Source organism: Bactrocera neohumeralis, chromosome 2 (genome assembly GCF_024586455.1).
Source record: "Bactrocera neohumeralis isolate Rockhampton chromosome 2, APGP_CSIRO_Bneo_wtdbg2-racon-allhic-juicebox.fasta_v2, whole genome shotgun sequence".
NCBI lineage: Eukaryota > Metazoa > Arthropoda > Insecta > Diptera > Tephritidae > Bactrocera > Bactrocera neohumeralis.
This window is the reverse complement of record NC_065919.1, coordinates 22,662,400-22,682,059: the sequence shown is the minus strand read 5'-3', so window position 1 is coordinate 22,682,059 and position 19,660 is coordinate 22,662,400. Positions and strand designations below refer to the sequence as shown.

Below are 19,660 nucleotides of genomic sequence, written 5' to 3'. Positions count from 1 at the left end.
AGATCTATTTTGTGGTACCACCTACCGTGAAAATGAGTGAAAATGCGTAAAGTCTGGAAAAGACTGGTTGTTAGATGGAAAAAGAAGCTTTGATTAGACACCGACTTCACGTAATAATAGATAAATTCTTATTTTTTATTAATCCTACTGTTGGATTCATGAGAGTATCGATATATTTTCCAAAAGCTAATCCCTTTTGTGTTTTCCGGAGTTCCTATCTTTACTATATCCCTAAATATTGAATTTTTATAGATGATATAATATAATATTTCACTTGAGCTTAACAACTTTTTGTAAGCGTGGGAAAGTTCAGAAGTTTCTTGGATTTCTTCTAACTTCTGGATGCCTACAGAAATGAGAAATTAAGAAATTAAATAACTACAAACATGTTTTTATGTGATCATTTTTATTGTTTTTTCTTGGAGTTATACATTAAGTATCATTTTCTTGTGATTTAATTTTATTTTCTAAGTATGATATTTCTCGAAGAATGTATGGCATTATGTATGGATGTGAGAGATATGGGATTGCAAGCATTATATAAGTGTGTGTCTTAATTGCTAGAAATATGACATCATTATATTTCTTACCAAAGTTTTTTTAGTAACAAACAAACTTAAATCTGAAAAATCTGTTTTATTTGATGCAAGCAATTCTCTTTTCATAAGCTTCTTTAACTTTACTAACTTTCGCTGTATTTGCTATTTGTTTGTGTCAGACTATAAGTTTTTTCAATAACAATATTACTCAATATGTAATCCTGTGCTTTAGATACGCACGATCTTAAACAACTAATTTTTTTTCACTTAATTCCTTATTTAAGTCTTAAACATTTTAAAACGTATTACTAAAAACTCGTACTTTCACATTAAAACATTTTAATTAACAATTTGCCGTACGATATCCGGTGGCAGCATGAAATTGTTCTTCCTCAACGGTATGTCACTGAGTTGGCGATCAATCGGTTGACGTGTATCATAGAGCGATGGCGATTGGCATATAATGGCGAGAGTGCCGAAAACACACGACAACGTAAATGTCCAGAGAAAGAAGCGATCTAATACCATCGACACAAATTTCCAGTCCTCGACGATCTGTTATAAGTAGTAAGGAGGACAAGTTAAGAAACGAAAATTAAATATAAACATTTCGAAAGAATAACGTAATATTTCTCATTCCTATTTACATATATACCACTTGGATCAAGTTGTTGAAAATTCCATGACGAAAATTTACTGATTGAACTGTTCATAAAGAAAAATCGATTGTGTGAAGGGAAGAAGGAAATCAAATGATCTCGAAAAGTTTCCTTTTCAGATGCTACAGTGACATTATGAATTTCCTAGACAACGTCCGGTTTGTTTAACGTTTGCCAAGCATTTTCAGTATTAATTGGCAGTGTGGAATGAACTGAATGCCGTACTTTGGGCCCGGCACTTCACATTCAACTGACAAAGTGTCAGTTCTTCCCGCATTTGTGTTTTAACCACAACCACTACGATACTCCCCGAGGGGCTAGTCTGCATGAGCAGGTTGGAGCGAACTCCAAGGGTTCCTGCTCTCCGTAATAACAGAATTAAGTCTCCGGTCAGACCTCGTAGTCGAAACTACCACCAGTTGAGTCGTCTCACGCGCAAAGGACCCTAACAGTTCGGCATTCCGACAAGTGGAGATCACACCGCTAACAACTAAACGTCCATCAGTCCAGCTAATCCCATACCAGCCAGATCCCTAATGTCCGAGTACATCGGGCATTCTGCAATTATATGCACCCAGTCCTCCTCTACTCCCGCCCCACAAAAACAACCTGACCTATCAGATAGGTGCCTCTGATGCAAAAACGCATTCAGAGCCCCATGTCCCGTCCAGACTCAGACAAAATCTGAAGTCTGAGTTATCCTCAACAAGCCCAACGTCTCGAATGTATTCATAAGTCACTCGGCAATTAGAACTATTGTTCCAACGGTCTTGCCACCTATACCTGACCATATCATCTAGAAGCCTCCTGCTCCCTGAATTTCCAAGACAGTGCGATTTATTATAAGATATGAGACTTTAATTTTGAATGAAACATTTTTCTAGCCAATGGAAGCCCTCAAAATTTCGATTGAACTATTAAAGACAACAGAAGAATTGACATAAAGAAAAGTAATCAGTAAATTTTGGTGCAAAACTTTTCTCTTGCCAGAGAATGATGACCAATGAAAGCCCTCACATTTTCCGTTGAACTGTTAAGCCGAAACGATGAAGCAAAATAATGGGTAAGAAGATCTACAACAATTTGCGATGGAATTCTCGTTCTAAACTAATCCAGACATGATGTATTTCTCAATGTAATGTGATTTCCCAACAGTATCTCAACTAGATAATTATAGCGTTAGTAGGAGAGCAGCAGACAAAGTGATTTGAAGAATTCAAACTGAAGAATCAAACTGGAACATTACAAATTTCTCTAAGATTGAAGCGATTATTCTATACCCTGAACAGGGTAAATTGAGTTTGTTACCATGTTTGTAACACCCAGAATTAAGCTTCGGTGACCATATAGATTATATACATATGTATATAAAAGATCAGCATGACTAGTTGAGCTGATATCGGACAACTATAGCATACATATATCTGATATACAATGTGTCCCATCAAACTCAAGTCTTTGTAGGGAAAATTTGTTTAACTGGAGAATGGAGTCATGTGCAGAAGTTCACGCAAGTGAGGAAAGTTCTCTGATCGCCATTCACTTGAGAGTGGCCAGAAACGATTCTTTTACATATGGCTCAAGCAGCTCACGACTTCCGGTCTTTGACCAAGTATCCTCCGGGTAGCCTAAGAATATCCGTTCGAAGGCGAGCTAAAGTGAGAAGGCGAAACATCCCCTCCGCAGGGTTGTGCACTGGATTTGGGACCCGCCACGTAAAATCGCACTTAATGAAAAGGAACAACAAGCCTCGGATGTGTCTCTCCTGTCATCAAGCAAACAGTCGTCGCACTCGCGACTTAGTTCTCACGTCACTGCTGACTTGTTGACAACTTTGAAGTCGTAGATAATTTCGTCAGGTGCCAACAGCTGCTACTTCGAACTGAGTAGGCAATTGAGAAGTAAAGTCCTCTCTCGACGAACAAAAACCAAACTATATACTATAAGTCACTCATAATTCCCGTCCTGCTATATGGTGCAGAGGCTTGGACGATGACAACAACTGATGAGTTTACGTTGCGAGTTTTCGAAAGAAAAGTTCTGCGAAAGATTTATGGTCCTTTGCGCATTTGCCACGACGAATATCGCATTCGATGGAACAATGAGCTGTACGAGATATACGACGACATTGACATAGTTCAGCGAATTAAAAGACAGCGGCTACGCTGGCTAGGTCATGTTGTCCGAATGGACGAAAACACTCCGGCTCTGAAAGTATTCGACGCTGTACCCGCCGGGGGAAGCAGAGGAAGAGGAAGACCTCCACTCCGTTGGAGGGACCAAGTGGAGAAGGACCTGGCTACGCTTTGAATATCCAATTGGCGCCACGTAGCGAAAAGAAGAAACGACTGGCGCGCTGTTGTTAACTCGGCTATAATCGCGTAAGCGGTGTCTACGCCAATTAAGAAGAAGAAGAAGATATCTTCACGAAATTTGGGACGTTTTTTCCGAGGCATCGCTAGAAATTCCGAAGATATTGTTCGGTTATTCGGATTGTATCATTATAACCTACAGCTGGTATAAAAATTGAACGAACGGAATCAAGTACGAAAAACCTTTATATTGACGGGTTGTCTTCATCAAATTTGTTTCTGAGGCAAGGGTGCAATTTCCGAAAAAATGGTTCAGATCGGGTCACTATAGCATTTAATTGTCATACTAATTGAACGATCAAAGTTCTTGTAAGGAAACTTTTGTATTTGTGAAGGGTATTAATGCTAAGTGGCAGCCAAAGTTAATGGTTTTTCTTGTCTTTAAATTTTAATTTGAGAACTTGATTTGCCTAGTTGATAATTAGCAAAAAACTTTTTCGAGGTTTATTGGGAAAAAAGAAGTTGTTCTCTTAATTTTTCCAGTTGCTACCAATCTTTTTAACGAAGAAGCAACTAATAATGCCTTCGTGAACTTGTCCAAAACGGTTCATAGTGCCAACTCAGGGCAAATATGCAGCAACAAGCCAAAGTATGCTTGACTTCTTCAAATTATTTGCAATAGAAATTCGATAAATGGGTGAAATAAAGAGATGAAGTGCTTCTTGAATGTGCAGGCAGCAATGAAGTTAAGGCTATAAATTATAAATTACGTTTAAAGCACGCAGCTTTACGGGCTTGTTGATTTCCTAGTTGCTGTACAATGAGTCGCTATAAGTGAAAGAATTTACGCCATCAATCGAAATCCCCTTAAGCAATCAATAAACTGGCAACCAGAATGAAAATAAATCTTGGAACGTTTCGACAACACCCCCCGATTCGTTCATCTCCTTTCAGCCGAAATGCCGTTGTGCTCTTCTTCTCAACACTCAAACATATTTAATATTTTATCATGAATATTGTTATTGTATTCACAGGGTGTTATTCACAAAAAATAATAATAATAATAATAGCAAAAAGGGCGGAGAGTATGACATGGCAACCACCTCGCTAACAACAACAAATAAATCTCTTGTATTACGGCAATAACAAATTAATGCCACAAACTACTAAAGAAAAAGGAATAAAAAATAGTAAACCAATAAAGCGGAGATAAACAAATAAGCGTCGTAAAACTGCAATAAACCAGAAGAAACTAAACAAATAAATAGAAAAAGAGACGCTTGTAAAATCAGTGAATGTTTAAGTCCCTTGTTGTGGAAGAATCGAAGTCAGACGCAGTCCTTGCTTCAGCCGTCAATAAAAAATTTGCAACATAAGCGCCTTGTACGTACGTATAGTATGTAAATATTTTTCATGCCTTCAAATACTCACCTCATTATCCTTGTCGGCATCTTTAATATGCTGCGCAATAAAACGCACCGCACGTAATGCCTGCAGCACTTCGGGTGTCAAATTGCGCGGTATCACGTTGTCAGAATCTAACAAAAATGCATAAAAGCAAACAAAGAGAAAAAATCGTAATTTTAGTAGGCAAGTTAAAGAAAATTTTAAACTTAAATATATTCTTCTTATCCAGAATTAAGGCGAGTTGCGAGAAAAGTAAGCAAATAAGTTTCTAGAATATAGAAAAAACTATTTCTATCTAGTAACCTGAAAATCAGACTTCATAAAACTTGTATCTTTATCCTGTTGTCATCTACATTGCCAAAGCTATCATTCAACTTTATTTTTAATAAATTGTTAGTAGTATTTGAAAAATTTTATTTTATGAATGGGTTTCAACATAAGAATTGTTAGAATTCTGATAGCAGAGCTGCTATACAGACCTTGAAATCGCTGACAATTAGCTCAAAGATTGTTAAGATCTCACTGGCTAAGGCAAGTTATTTCCATATTAAACTTGTCTAGGTGCCTGGATGATGAAGTCAAGAATTTCACACAAATAAGGAAAGTTCTCTGAGCGCCATTCACTTGGGAGTGGCCACAAACGATTCTTTGGCATTCACCCTGCTGGATGAACGTCTAGCCACAATCCGCATCAAAGCGAAGTTCTTCAACGGAAGAGAGGGACGATGTCACCAAAGATGTCCCTATTAAATAGTCGGAAACTGTAATACCTATGAGCTCATTAGAAAGGACGCCGCTGTCTTGGTGCACTCCGGCGTTGAATCTATGAGACTAGCGAGATCTCAATAAGAGTTGGTCAGCAACCAGCACTTTGGGGGGTGGCGCAACTTGTCAGATGGGGTTGAAACATCTAGACTTTCTCCTTTACTGTCCAGCTTTCGCCAGATTAAGGTTGAATAATCTTGGTTTCCATACTTTCTACGAACCTGATGAATTGGTAGGAATATATATTAGTCAGCTCAAAAAATGTGTGGCTACCTCTAGGCGCTTTATAGATATACGATGGTCTTAGTAGTTCTGGGGACAGACTAAGTAGGATTATTCGCGGTCTCACGAATATCAGCTTATTTACCTAACCTAACCTAGATTACATACATAAATCATATATGCCCTAGTCCCATAAATAAATCTTAACATAGTAAGTATTACAGGAGGCACTTCGGCAGATGGCTTCGTTATGTTCCTTAAAGATGAAAGAGATAGGCCATAGAGATAGGGGTAACACCACTTGAAATAAACTGGGAATCACTGGGAACAGATCGATTACCCTTACTTAACGGGTGCTCCATATTTGTTTATAAGTATATATTTTGGGGAGTTCAAAATAATATATTTTGAAACATTTTTATTATTTACTAATTTTAGCTGTGGTTTACACTCACCAATCGAATTTTGTACACCATTATCGTACGGTCCCTCTTGGCTGTCCTTGAACTCACTGGGAAAATCGCTAATACTATCGCTGCTTGCATTGGGATTGCATAATAGTAATGAAATAACGGTAAAAAAGTTAGTACAGTTATAGTTTTAGAAATTATGTTAATATATATTTTTACACAAATACTATGATTACAATTACATAAATGTAAGTATCAAATATAGTAAGTTATGCAGTGCGTATGAATAACATGTGGACAAAAATAAGCTCAAGTAACAATATTTAGGGGTTAGGTGGGTTTGAAAATTTCAAAAAATAGATTTTTTGATTTATCTTATTATTTTAAACTTTAAAGTTGATCCGAATGATATTTTCGGAGATACAGCCTTGTGAGCTCGAGGCTTGCTACGCTAAGTACGCCGTAATTAGACGCGTATTTCTCGAAACTGTGTTTTTGAAGTCGGTGGACACGATTTCTCGAAAAGTTATGGACCGATTTAGTTCGAATTGTGTACACATCTTTAAAACAACAAAATCTAGTTATTGAACGAAGGATTTTTTTGTTTTATTACAACTAATTTTTTAACCAAAAAATGGCGAAAATTTTACCAAAAAAATCAGATTATTTGCTCAAAGTCTGAGAAAAAAAGGAAAAATTAAAAAACGAGATTTATATATGTATTAAAGGAATATGTTGAGTTTATTTTAGATAAGCCAATTATGAGTTATGCTGTCATAACGGCTAAATTTTCAACATTTTTATATCAAAATTTCAGAGACATTGTTCAAATATGTACTTTTGATATGCTTTATTTTATTTTTATATATGGTTGCTTAGATTAAAAAAAAAAAATCGTTAAAATACCTTTTTTGTTCCTCTGAAACCCACCTAACCCCTTAAACAACGAAATGCGATCAGATATCCTGAGCTGGTTTTACATTTTGAAGTTATACTTCTTATACGAGTTCGGAAAAGGTTGCGATAGATTCAGGTTGCGCAACCTTGCTCAATATGAATCTACGCAACCTTGTCTGCGAAGATGTTCGAGCAGCAAGCGAAGCGGTGACAATCGGCGATCGTTTGTTCGTTTCTTTCGGCACAGCTCGGTTTTTCTACCAACAACACAATGTTGCCATGCTTATGCTGTTGTTGTTTTTGTAGAACAATGTTTCAATTTTTGGTTGGTGGCATATTCAATTAAAAATAAATTCTGTTGGGATTCGAACCTACGTTCTCGTCGTAACTTTTCAAGCGCTTACCCTTACCATTAACACTTGTATTGCGTTGTCCTAATTATGGTTTGTTTATGCATGAAAGAAATATCCAATGGATCGCCGATTGTTACCTCTTTCCTTGCTGCTGCGCATATGTATGTTTGAATGCTTGTGCATTATTGAAGTTGTACTTCTTTTTCTTTCGTTTGTCTTTCATGTCTGCGAATTCTCAACTATTTTGTGTGACTTTTGCTTGAAATACTCTGCGTTGGCCGTTGAAAAATTATGACTATACTTCTCAGGATCATTTCTGTAGTTAGTCTTCATTTGAATTTTTCGGAAATCGAGCCGTGATGACGAGATATATTTTTTTATCTGACAGCGTGAGGTTTATGGACTTCATTTCTAATATTGTGTTGTGGCATATTAGAAATGATGTTTCTTCGAAAATCGCTCACTTACAACGGATAAAACGACTTCTGAGTGGTGATTTTAATGAATAAACTCCAAGGTTTTACGCAAAAATAATGCGGTCAATAAGTACAGTACGCTTATGTATGCTTGCGCATTATTTTTCTTTCGTTTGTCTTTCATTTTTGCGAATTCTCAACCATTTTATGTGACTTTATTTCTTTCGTCTCTCTTTTTTTGTGCGAATTCTTTGAATTTCTGAACGCGCACATGCGTATACATACATTCATATGAGCATGTGCCGATACACAAGATAGGATAGGAAGATGTATGCCTTTTAACATCGTATACTATACTAAATAAATATTTTTCGTACTAATAGAAATTAAATTTATCACAGCAATATTATGTATATGTATATTAGGTATATTGCTGTGATAAATTTAATTTCTATTAGTAAGAAAAATATCTATTAGTATAGTATTACGATGTTAAAATACAAAAATTAAAGACTAAGTCCGTCGAGATTCGAACCTGCGTTCACATTGTGACTTTTTATGTGCTTACCACCAACACCACTATTGACACTTTCGTGGCGTTGTCTTAAGTATGGTTTGGTTATGCATGTAAGAAATATACGATGGTTCAAATAATTTTGTTTAAGTATAGAAATATGCTTTTGTAGAACATTTGCTTTCGCAAACGTAGATACAGACAAATGTGCAAACGACATAATATATGTATGATTGTTTCGCATTTTGCTTCTATGCCGGTCAAATTTCTATACAAAAATCTACTGAAATGCATGAGAAAATAAAATGGACAACTAGGGCAAATTATTTAAAAAAATTTATTGATAATTAAATATAAACGAAAATACATGTAAATTTACTTAAATTTATTTAAATTTATTAAAAAACTTATTTAAATTTATGAAGAAACTTATTTAAATTAATTGAAAAACTGCAAAGAAAAATAAAAAGAAAATTCATTTTACTTTGGCCCAGTTTTGTGCGCAATACAAATGCAACGCCAATAATGAATACAAGAAATTGACTAAACACCATGATATAAGATATACAAATTATAATATGACAACCCAATTCGAAAAGTACAAAAGAGAGATGGTTACGCTGCATATTCCCTTCCGCAACGAAGAGACAGAACTACTTTCCGAGTAAAAATTCCTTCATTTAGACTTTGCTTTATAAAATGTGCATAATGAATTTAAATTTTCTAGTTTTCTTTCATACAAAATGATATGCATTTCTGAATATCATTAAGAAGTATAACTTCTTCCGCGCGTAGGAACTCCACGCACCTTTTTTTTTAATTATAAAAAAAAGCTTGCTAGGTTATTTCTAATTAAAAAAATTAAAATCAGATACAAATATTTACTTTTTAATAAAGCTTCGCAGACTTCGGTAGGGTTCCAACTATCGACGCTGCTACGACTCGCATGCATCTGCATGTCGGGTGTAATGCGCACTTGTCCAATGGCAGCACTTGAAGTCATGCTTGAGCTCACACCACTTCACCTAGTAATCGGTCAGGTAGCCAAACACACACTGGCTACAAATAACAGCAGAAGGGTGTGACAAGGGTAAGGTAATCTCATCCCAGCGGATGAAAGAGTTAAGTGGTATAATGCTATTGGCTCTTCTCTCAAGGAACAGCATTACCAAAAGGGTAAACTTCACCAAGAAGTTCAATGTTACCTTAGCAGCAAGGCTGAATAGAATGATTCCACTCTCGAACTATTGCTTAGGGATAGTACAATCAAGTGTTAAGCTCGCCCGCTCCGCAGCATTCACTAACATATTAGGACTTGAACCCTATATCGCGGTGGGTCCCCTTACCATAAAGGAGCTGCTACGGAAGGAAGAAAGACAGAGAGAGGTATTGGCAACAACTCCAAGGCATGCGCCATTCCAAGTTGCTAATGGGGCATTACCACCGCTGCAGGTTTAAATATATAATCAACCTCCATAAGGACAAATTCAGACTACTTATCGCATTCTACACTGGCCACTGCAAGCTGAAGAAGCACTCGTCCAACATGGGCGTTAATTGCCGGTTCTGCGACAGGAAGTCTGAAACACCAGAACACTTGCTAATTAACTACAAAGCAGTCTGCTGACGGAGCAGTACATATATTAGACTTTATCAATATGCTGAGACTATGTGAATCTTTATGATTTAGGAGAGGGCACAATAGACCTTAAGCCGCGGTGTAATCCTCTTTTATTTATTTAATCTAATCTAATAATAGTTTAAAGGAAATCTATTAAAAGCATTTTATATTAACCTGACTTTAAAAATTAATAAACACTTTCAAATGACTGAGCTCAAAAATAAACTGTAATAGGGTTGCCACTTGTAATAAATTTCAGCTATATTCAAATACATATTTTATATAGGTATTTATATAGTTATTAATAAATAGTAAACTTACCGTACATCAATTTCATTCGTATAACCATTACTGGGCGTGGAATCGTCATAGTCTGGCAACGTATACTGCGTGCGCCGCATCATCATCAATTTCGGCATAAAGTGTAAAAATAGTTTACGCACAAGCGGTGACATTTTATGCGTTGACGGGGATCTACATTAATACAATAAAAATATGTTTTTGTTTTAATATTCTCATACTTAAGTAAGTAAGCTTTTATGCACATTATCGAACACTCGATTTCTTAGTTGTTTGTCATAAATTGTATGTGACTTACCTAAAGTGTATATTCAATACACAGACCGTTGTCCATACGGACAACGAGACCAGTATCATTGTAAATAGTAGATATTTGCCTAGCAGCGGTACGGCCAATGATGTTGGCGGAATAATTTCAGCCAACAGCAAGAAGAACACAGTCAACGAGACAAGAATTGAAATACATAACGTAACCTGTCAACGAAATTCAAGTGTAGAGTTTTCTTCTACTACATACAAGCTCAAACATTTTGAATACTGTTTTTGTTCAGTGTTAGCGTACTTGAAATACATTTTCGTTTTTATCTTTTTATTTATTTTTTGTTTTTATTTTATTTATTATTTTTTTCTTTCTTTATTTTTTTTTTCTTCTTAGAGCTGGGCAATCCAAGAAATCCACCTGACAAACAAGCAAACAAACGAGCAAGCCGTTTTACACTCAAATCAACAAATATGCATACGGTACATACGGCCAAACCACTTCAACAAAACAAATAAAAACTACTAAATAATAGTGTATTCATTGCCAATAGTAAACTTAGTCCAACTAGTTACTGAACAAACCCAAAAATAACACAAAAGCACACAATTCAATTGAGGTTAGAATTTTGTGTAATTTTGACACATATGCACAAACAACTCAGGGAGCTTTTAGCAATAACTATTTTAAAATATAGATTTTGCAACGGTAAATATTTTTGCTAGATAATTTTTTTTTATTTATTTTCTATTGCTAAAAATCACCATAAGTTGTCTATGTTTTCAAAAAAATTTACATAATTTGTTTAACAAGAATTAAATTTAGGTTTGAGTAACCAAAAAAAAATCTACATACAAACATACATTCGTTACAGGTACTGAAAATGCTTGTTTGTGGTTTTCTTTAAACACAAAATAGCGTTATTTACACAAATTAAGCAATTTACTTGATTAATTAATCTATTTGTCATTTATTTGTTATTTGTTTTCGATATCCACTTTCTACTTTTTTACTTCAAAACGCTTTATGAACTTATAAAAGTAACAAAGTAATCAAATCTATAATCGGAAGCTACCGAAAACTTCTCGGCTTTGTAAAATTAAGTGAAGCTTTTTCAAAGGAGAAAAGTTCTTGAAATTTTTCATAAAAAATGTCATAAGTCAACAGCCTAAAATCTTAGTTAAGAAACCAAATTAACAACTGAACATTTAAGCATTGTTACGGCTTCTTTTAAACTTAAATAATATATTTGCTTATTTACTTTCTAGGCTATACACTTGATTCTCAATTGTGACCTAATAGTTTATTTTACAACTAAGTTTTGAGCCGACTCCGGCTGAGAAACCTTCCAAGATTTCGATTAGAAAAAGATTTTTTATGTTAGTCATATCAAAAATCGAGCATTTGTTGTACGTTGAGGTTACCTTTATGTCAACCAAAAAATGTGAAAACAATCGCAGATGAGAATGACCTCATAGTGGTAGCAATGGCTAAACATCTAAATGACCTCCGGCTCAAATGCAATGATTGAAAACGGACGTCTGGCTCATAAGCACAAGGAAGTTGGAAGAAAGGGTAACACTCACCGTAGGGAAGTGCCCCAGTTGAAGTATTTTGGAGTAATATTGGACTCCAAGTTACGGGGTTACATGCGTTCACGGGTTGCAAAAAATCGATTTTTTTATTGTCTTATTGTCTAGAATTTTGTCCATAATTTTAAGTTGATCCGACTAATAGTTTCGGAGATACAGACTTGAGAACTTGTGCTCTGGAGGCTTGCTAGGCTAAGTGCACGGTCTTTAATCGTGTTTTTCTCGAAACTGTATTTTTGAAGGCGCTTAGCAAGATTTCTCGAGAATTTACACAGGTCCTTGAGATATAATTCTTAAAGACTTGGACGTAGGATTTTTTTTTTTATTTCGATTACAACTATTTGGAAAAAAAATGACGCGAAATTTTCACTGAAATTTTCATGTTTTTTGTAAAAATGTCTGCCAAAAATCCAATTTTCAGTTTTTTCCCTTCGTTCAAGTTCTAAGTTAAGGTTTTAACTAAAACATGTATTTTTCACTTTAGATGATCCTCTAAGGAGTTAACCTGCTAACACGGGCGCATCTTTTTTCCGAGAGGTCACCGCAATGGCCGAGTTTAAAATATTTTTTTTCCTAAAATTTCAGAAGGGCTTTGTTAATACTGAATGTTTGCAACTATAAAAAATTCTAATAAAATATTTAACTTTTTATATGAGATTTTACAGCAAGAAACTCATATAACCCTTAAAATTTATGAAACACGTATACTTCCGGGAAGCAAGCAAATATATGATGCTCTATCGAGAATGATCTCCAACGCACGCAACGTTCCAGGCGGCGAGACCAATAAAAGTAGGTCATAGGCTTTCTGTAATCTGAGTACTAAGCGCTTTCCGAATGATGTCAATGCTGCTGGAGTACTAGCCAGTATGCCGCCTATTGACATACACTATACCAGCTATCAGAGCCGTCTACAAGGCGGAAAAGAGCAGAGAAAACCAAGAACCTTACAATGTGGCAGCAGTGGTAGCAAACCTCATCCAAAGGACGATGGAGCCACAGACTGCCACAAACATTCATTCCTGGATAGACAGGCGATTTCGACCTAACCGAAATACTGAGTGACCAAGTATGCTTTAGAAAGTATCTGTTCCAAAATAATCATGTCGTTAGACACTGTCTCATCGATATTTATGCAGTAAGATTGAACATGCAAGCTGCATCAACTATTCGGAAGAGTATGTGACAAAAATGTCTCAACATTTCCTACTCGAATGTCAATGCATCCAGGTGATAGAGCAAAAATTTAAATAAAACATTTTAGCTTAGATTTTTGATAGATCCAGGGCGCTTTGCCCACAGCTGATATTCAACTACAGGAGTTTTTCGTTTGCCTTCACAAAGCACTAACATAACAATCTTACTGTGACCTCTCCGCCATGCCGAGGGATCATTAAAATTCTACTAGAAAGGAAAGGTCTTTATGGATCCAATGTAGCTATATCGCAGCAGTAGTTCTCATTAAAGTCCCACAACCGCTTGGAGGCGATTTAAAACTCTCTATATTTGACCGCATTTATCAAGGCGCCCACGAAAATAGAGATTAGTAATGTAGAAACTGAAGACTGATTTCCGTAAAATAAATCATATTTATTATTAGCCGACATTCTTAAAAAAAGATTTTAAATTTCTTATCGATTTACTTGTTTCGATCCTATCGATCGTATCCAGCATATGCAAATACTTTACCAACCAAAACAAAATAATTAACTATATAAACAACAACATTAAACAAACCTTGAAATACCGATAAAACAATAACAGCACAAAAAAAAAAATTACAAGCAATGGAATTCAACATACAAAACACCAAACTTTACCCACCAACGCCCTCTCTCCCACATTTCTCATTATTATACTACCGCTTTTAATTATATTGATTTATTTGCTACACAAAAACAACAAATTGTTTACAACAAAAAACGATTACATACAAATTGAAACTGTCAAAATGTTTGCAAATATCAGCAAAAAACTACAATCAAAACTGCGGCGCTACTGCGAGCCAACCAACCGATCTCAGCTTACTTGTATGTATGTGTGCGTGTAAGCACGTACGTGTGTTGGTATTCTTGTAATATGCGTGTACATTTTGTGCTGTAGGTATGCATGTGTGTGTGTATGGTGTTATTGATGGTGATGTCCTTGAAAAGATGAGTATCTCACTAAATTTATGTAAGTAATGCTATTTTTTGAATTTTTAAGAATTTGGACGTTTTTGTTGCAATTTTTGATTTTCGATGAAATTACGTTATGAGATTTCATTACTTCTATTAAGCATAGCGCGTACCTTTTTTTTAGCTAATCTCCGTGGAAAAGCTGCTGATAATGGCTCGGTACTTAAAAGTACTTAAAGTACGCCTATGCTTAATTGCTTTCAGGTGGGAATAATTGTGAAATAAATATGCGGCATCAATAAGTGATTAAAATGCAAAAAGAGAGTATAGAGTGCATATGCTAATGAAAATTGAGAGACTAAGCTACGCAAACGTAGAAAAATATTTTTTGATTAATTAGAGAGTAGTTAGTATTGATTAGTTATTTATTGAAAATTTTCAAAATAGTTAAGTATGAAGAGCTTAAAATGTTTCAGTTTATTCAAAAAATTGTTTTATTAGCTATTGTGGTGCTTTTCTAATTTATTTTTATTTCGGCCTTTTTTTGGTTATGTATCTAAACAAAAATTCATAAAAATATATATATATTTTGTACATTATCATTTGAGTCATAAATTTATTAAAAAATAAAAATATGTCTTTGGCTTTCGCCTACATTACTATTAGTCTTTTTTTTATTGTAATTTGAATATTTTTTCATTGTAAAATATATGTACAGTTGTGTTCATGAAAATAGTAGTGCAAAAGCTTCCTATATTTAAAGGTGTTTTCTAACATATACTGATATGGCTAGACACTTCAAATTAAAAAAAGGAAAAAATTCCGTTATTTTTGCTTTCGCTGTCTTTATATGACGCATATTTGTTTTTCTACAAAAAAATAAGCTGTTCATTAAAATAATAGTGCTTGTCATTATGGTTCGATAATTGAATAAGTAAGTATATTTAAGGACTTAAAGAATTTTCTGATGAAAGTTTTTTAAAATCTCAGTGCTCTTTCCTTTTAGCGGGTAAAAAATTATTTAATATTATTCCATTTATACGAGTACTTCCAAAATTTTTAAACATAGTAGTCAGAGTATTCTAGTATGGCCTTGTTTTTCGTACCATGGTGTCGGTCCTTTATGTTGGTTATATGTTTGTTGGTGATAATACCATTTGCCTGCTGGAAAATGCCTATGTATAAAGAAGAGACGTATGAGCACATTTGCCAAGAAGGAGTCTGCTTCAGAAAGGAGGTCCCGGCCAGCGCAAAGCTTTAGCAAAAGCAAATACGAGATGAGTTCCAAAATAAATAGGACTTTTTGAATCTAGCGCCCCCTGGTGGCGCCACCTATATGTCGACTGGTGCGTTAGAATCTGCTATCTTTATCGATTGTCCAGTAAGTGAATTTCATGACATTTCATAGATTGGAAGTAAAGTTATTGTGTTTTAAGTGTCAATATGTTTGTGTTATCGGTGCGAAAATGAGCTTCGAGCAAAGAGCCAACATTAAATTTTGTTTTAAAATTGGTAAAACTTTCACCGAAACGTTTCAATTGATGAAATAAGTTTATGGCGATGTTTGCCTATGCCGTAGCAGAGTGCACGAGTGGTTTCATCAAATCATCATTGAAATTTATGGAAATGGAATTGAACATCTCCAAAACTTCGATTTATCACATTTTGACCGAACATTTGGGTTTACGAAAGTGTGTGTACGGTTTGTTCCGCATAAATTGACTAAAGACCAAAAATTGCTCAGAATCCAACATTCGAAGGACGATTATTGTGACCGATTAGTTGACCAAAAATCACATTTTAACCATTAACCACTCACCATATTCACCTGATATTGCACCGCAGAACTTCTTCCTCTTCGAAAAAATGCATTTGCCCATGAAAGGAAAGCGTTATACAGACGTAGAGGCCATTCAAAAGGCTTGCACCGGCATACTGGCGGCCATACCGGCCAACGAGCTAAAACACTCGCTCGACATGCTTTTGGACCGTGCAAAAAGCTGTATTAAAGCAGAAGGAGACTATTTTGAATAAAATAAATTGATTTTGCCGAAAAAACCATTTGTTCTGTTTTTTTTAAGTCCTATTTACTTTGGAACACACCTTGTATGTGAGTTAGAATGCAAGGTTTCCTAGTTGTCAATGATACGTGGGCTCAAATTAAACCTCAACAAAATAGGCACTACTATTTATGTGAACATACTTATTTTGAAGTTTTGTTTAGGAAATCTATATATAGTATACAAGGTCTGTCGCAAAAGAAACTGGACTGTTAAAAAAACAACAAAAAATTAATATTTTTCAAAAGTTATATTTTTTTATTCAAAGTAGTTTCCTTGTGCTTCGATACAGCACTTAGCCCGGTCAATTAGCATTCCAAATGAGTGTTTAAGGTCATTTTTCGGAATTCTCTTGAGAATATCGGTCGTCGCCTTTTGGATAGCTGAAATGATGGTTTCAGTCTCCTTTCATGGGCAAATGAAGTTTTCCAAATAGGTAAAAATCACAGGGTGCCAGATCAGGAGCGTAGGGTCAGTGATTAATGGTTAATATGGAGTTTTTTGTCAAAAAATCAGTGACAAGGGTCGACCGATGACACGGCGCATTATCGTGCAACAGGCGCCAGGACCTTGCCTCACGGTATTGTGGTCAAGCACGACGAATGAGTGAAAAAGACGCTTCATAACACTAAGGTAAAACACAGCATTAATCGTTTGGCCAGGTGGGATGAACTCTCGGTGTACAATACCCTCGGAATCGTAAAAACAAATCAGCATTGTCTTTATTTTTGACTTCTTTTTTGATTTTGGCCCGACTTCTGATCGTCACAGAGGTCCTCACGACCTTCTTGGAATCGCTTAAACCACTCATGCACATTACTACGGGATAGGCACTGATCACGATAAACTTTTTTCATCATTTGAAATGTTTCAGTAAACGTTTTCCCAAGTTTAAAACAAAAATTAATATTTGCTCTTTGTTCAAAATGCATTTTACGACCGATGACCAAAAGCTGCTGTCATTTTTTGATCGATAACATCGATAGTAGTTATCCAATTGTCTTAAAATTTTTACGAAATGTCAACAAGAGATCAAGCTTTTTATTTCATATACCCACCAATAGGTGGCGCAACCAGAAACAGTTATATTTAAAAAGTTCTGTTTCTTTTGCGACAGACCTTGTATGTACTAGTGGATCCGCCACGCATTGCTGTGGTTTACCTTTTATACTATTATTCAAGTAATAAACTATTCAATACAGTGAAAATTTCATTTACGAATAAAGGCGAAAATGTTTTTGTTAGTATAAGAATCCAGGTGATTGTACTTGAGGTTTAATTTTGATATGTTCACACAAATAAATGTCAATGGAAAATATGACAAATTTAAATGCTATTAGAACTTCTATTACAAATTCAAGAGTTCAAGTTATGGAGGACTTCGAGTTATAGAAGTTTGAGTTATGGAAGTTCAACTGTATTATATTTTTTTTTTTTTGGTGATTGTGAATAGATGCGTTTGTTTAGAAATATATACAGTGAAATCTCCCTGACAAAAGAGCCTTTCTGTCCAGTTATTAGAGTTGTCGCTTAATAGATTGTACTTAATAAATATCAACAAATTCTGGGAACGGTCAATATGTTAATAGAGATGTCCGCTTAAAAGAGCGTCCTTTTAAAACAGTTTTCACTGTATTTCCTATTTATGAATTGTTTTGCCTATCCTCTCTTCTAAGTTGCCTCAAACTGGACACAGTGTGCTAAATTTTGCTAGAAATGGTGCTGTAGGTTAGGAGTCCATCGTAATTTCGTAAGGAATAATAAAACTTTGTATATACATACGTAGAAATTACCAAAACTTGCTTTTAAATGTTTTTGAGTTAATAATTTGTATTTTTAGCTGATTTTGTTTTTGGTTCTATAGATAGAACACAACAGCACTACACTTTTAATGAACACAGCTGCAAATGCTAAGTTCTAGGAAGAAAAAATTTAAACGTTTATTGTTTTTAATTTACCAAAGTAATTAGCGAAATAGAAAGATAATATTTTTTTAACTAAATAAAAAAATATTTTTAAACAAAATTGTAAAAAAAATATTTTTTTTTCTTGTATAAATTTTCCATGTCATTTACTCGTCACACCTAATTATATACAAACATATAACTAATAATTCCTGTTTCGAGAATACCCTCAATCTGGCAGCAATTGCTGGGTTAAAAATACCGTTAATTAAAATTTGCTGAAATAGTTACGCTGTTAGTATAAATTTAAAAATGTTCAGTTAAATTTTTTAATGCAGTGATAGTGTGATTAGAAAGTAAATAATGTTTTGAAGGGTATAAGTGTATTAGAAATAGTTTGATAAGAGATCGCATGCATTATAAAGCATTTTGTAGAAGTACGGTAAACAGTATATCGTCACCTAAAATACAAAATAACTTAACATCACTTTTAATAAGTTTACAAGCGAAGGAAAAACGATATAATAGAAACGACTCATATTCCAACAGTTTGAGTTTTAGTTATAAAATGGTTGTATATCGGTTACAAAATGGTTATATATTGGTTATCTTCCGCTCATATTGAAGCAAAATTTGAGTTTTCGTTATAAAATGGTTATGCATTGGTTATCTCCCACTCATATTGAAACAAAATTTGAGTTTTAGTTATAAAATGGTTATTTACTGGTTACAAAATGGTTATACATTGGTTATCTCCCGCTCATATTGAAGCAAAATTTGAGTTTTCGTTATAAAATGGTTATATATTAGTTATCATACCTGACAGTGATTTTCGATTTTTTTTTTTTTTTTTTGATGATACGCTATTTTGCATTTTAGGTGACGATATGCAGTAGACAAAATTGTTCAATGCAAATATGGTATAGTAAATAAGATTATAGGTAAAATTTTCAAGGCAAAACATGCTTAAAATACTAATATACAGCTGAAAGAGATATATTTAAAAAATACAAGAAAAACTTATTTATTTAAGAAAATACACAGTTTGAACCATTAAAAAATTCATTTGATGATAAAAGCTTTGCTACCAACTTAGTAAACGCCTGTTAGTATTCAGCTAGTAAAAACAGAACAAAATTTTGTACAGAATTTATTACCTTCTCGCCGGAATCGCTAGGCAAATAAAATACCAACACCGTTAAAAATGTCAATGCAACACACGGCACAATTAAATTAACGGTATAAAATAGTGTTTTGCGACGCATGGTGAGCTTAAATGTAATATCTGTGGAATAAAAATATTTCAGAGAATT

The 19,660-nt window shown here is 34.6% G+C and overlaps 1 protein-coding gene and 1 pseudogene across 2 annotated transcripts in view; one reads left to right on the top strand and one right to left on the bottom strand.

Annotated features, from left to right (window-relative positions):
- Positions 1–387: 387 nt before the first annotated feature.
- LOC126750750 (acetylcholine receptor subunit beta-like 2) overlaps positions 388–19,660 on the bottom strand; it is a 28,397-nt gene continuing 9,124 nt past the window's right edge. Inside the window, exons 6-11 of one of the 2 annotated variants that reach the window (XM_050460466.1) lie at positions 19,505–19,632; positions 10,714–10,889; positions 10,437–10,589; positions 6,360–6,442; positions 4,942–5,048; positions 388–1,094 (exon numbers count right to left, since the gene is read on the bottom strand). In XM_050460466.1, the coding sequence (XP_050316423.1) occupies positions 879–1,094; positions 4,942–5,048; positions 6,360–6,442; positions 10,437–10,589; positions 10,714–10,889; positions 19,505–19,632 (863 nt within the window). In that variant the 3' untranslated portion in view covers positions 388–878. The remainder of the gene's footprint in view (positions 1,095–4,941; positions 5,049–6,359; positions 6,443–10,436; positions 10,590–10,713; positions 10,890–19,504; positions 19,633–19,660) is intronic. The other variant, XM_050460467.1, reaches the window with a different exon arrangement.
- LOC126751830 (small nucleolar RNA U3) lies at positions 7,856–8,058 on the top strand (annotated as a pseudogene).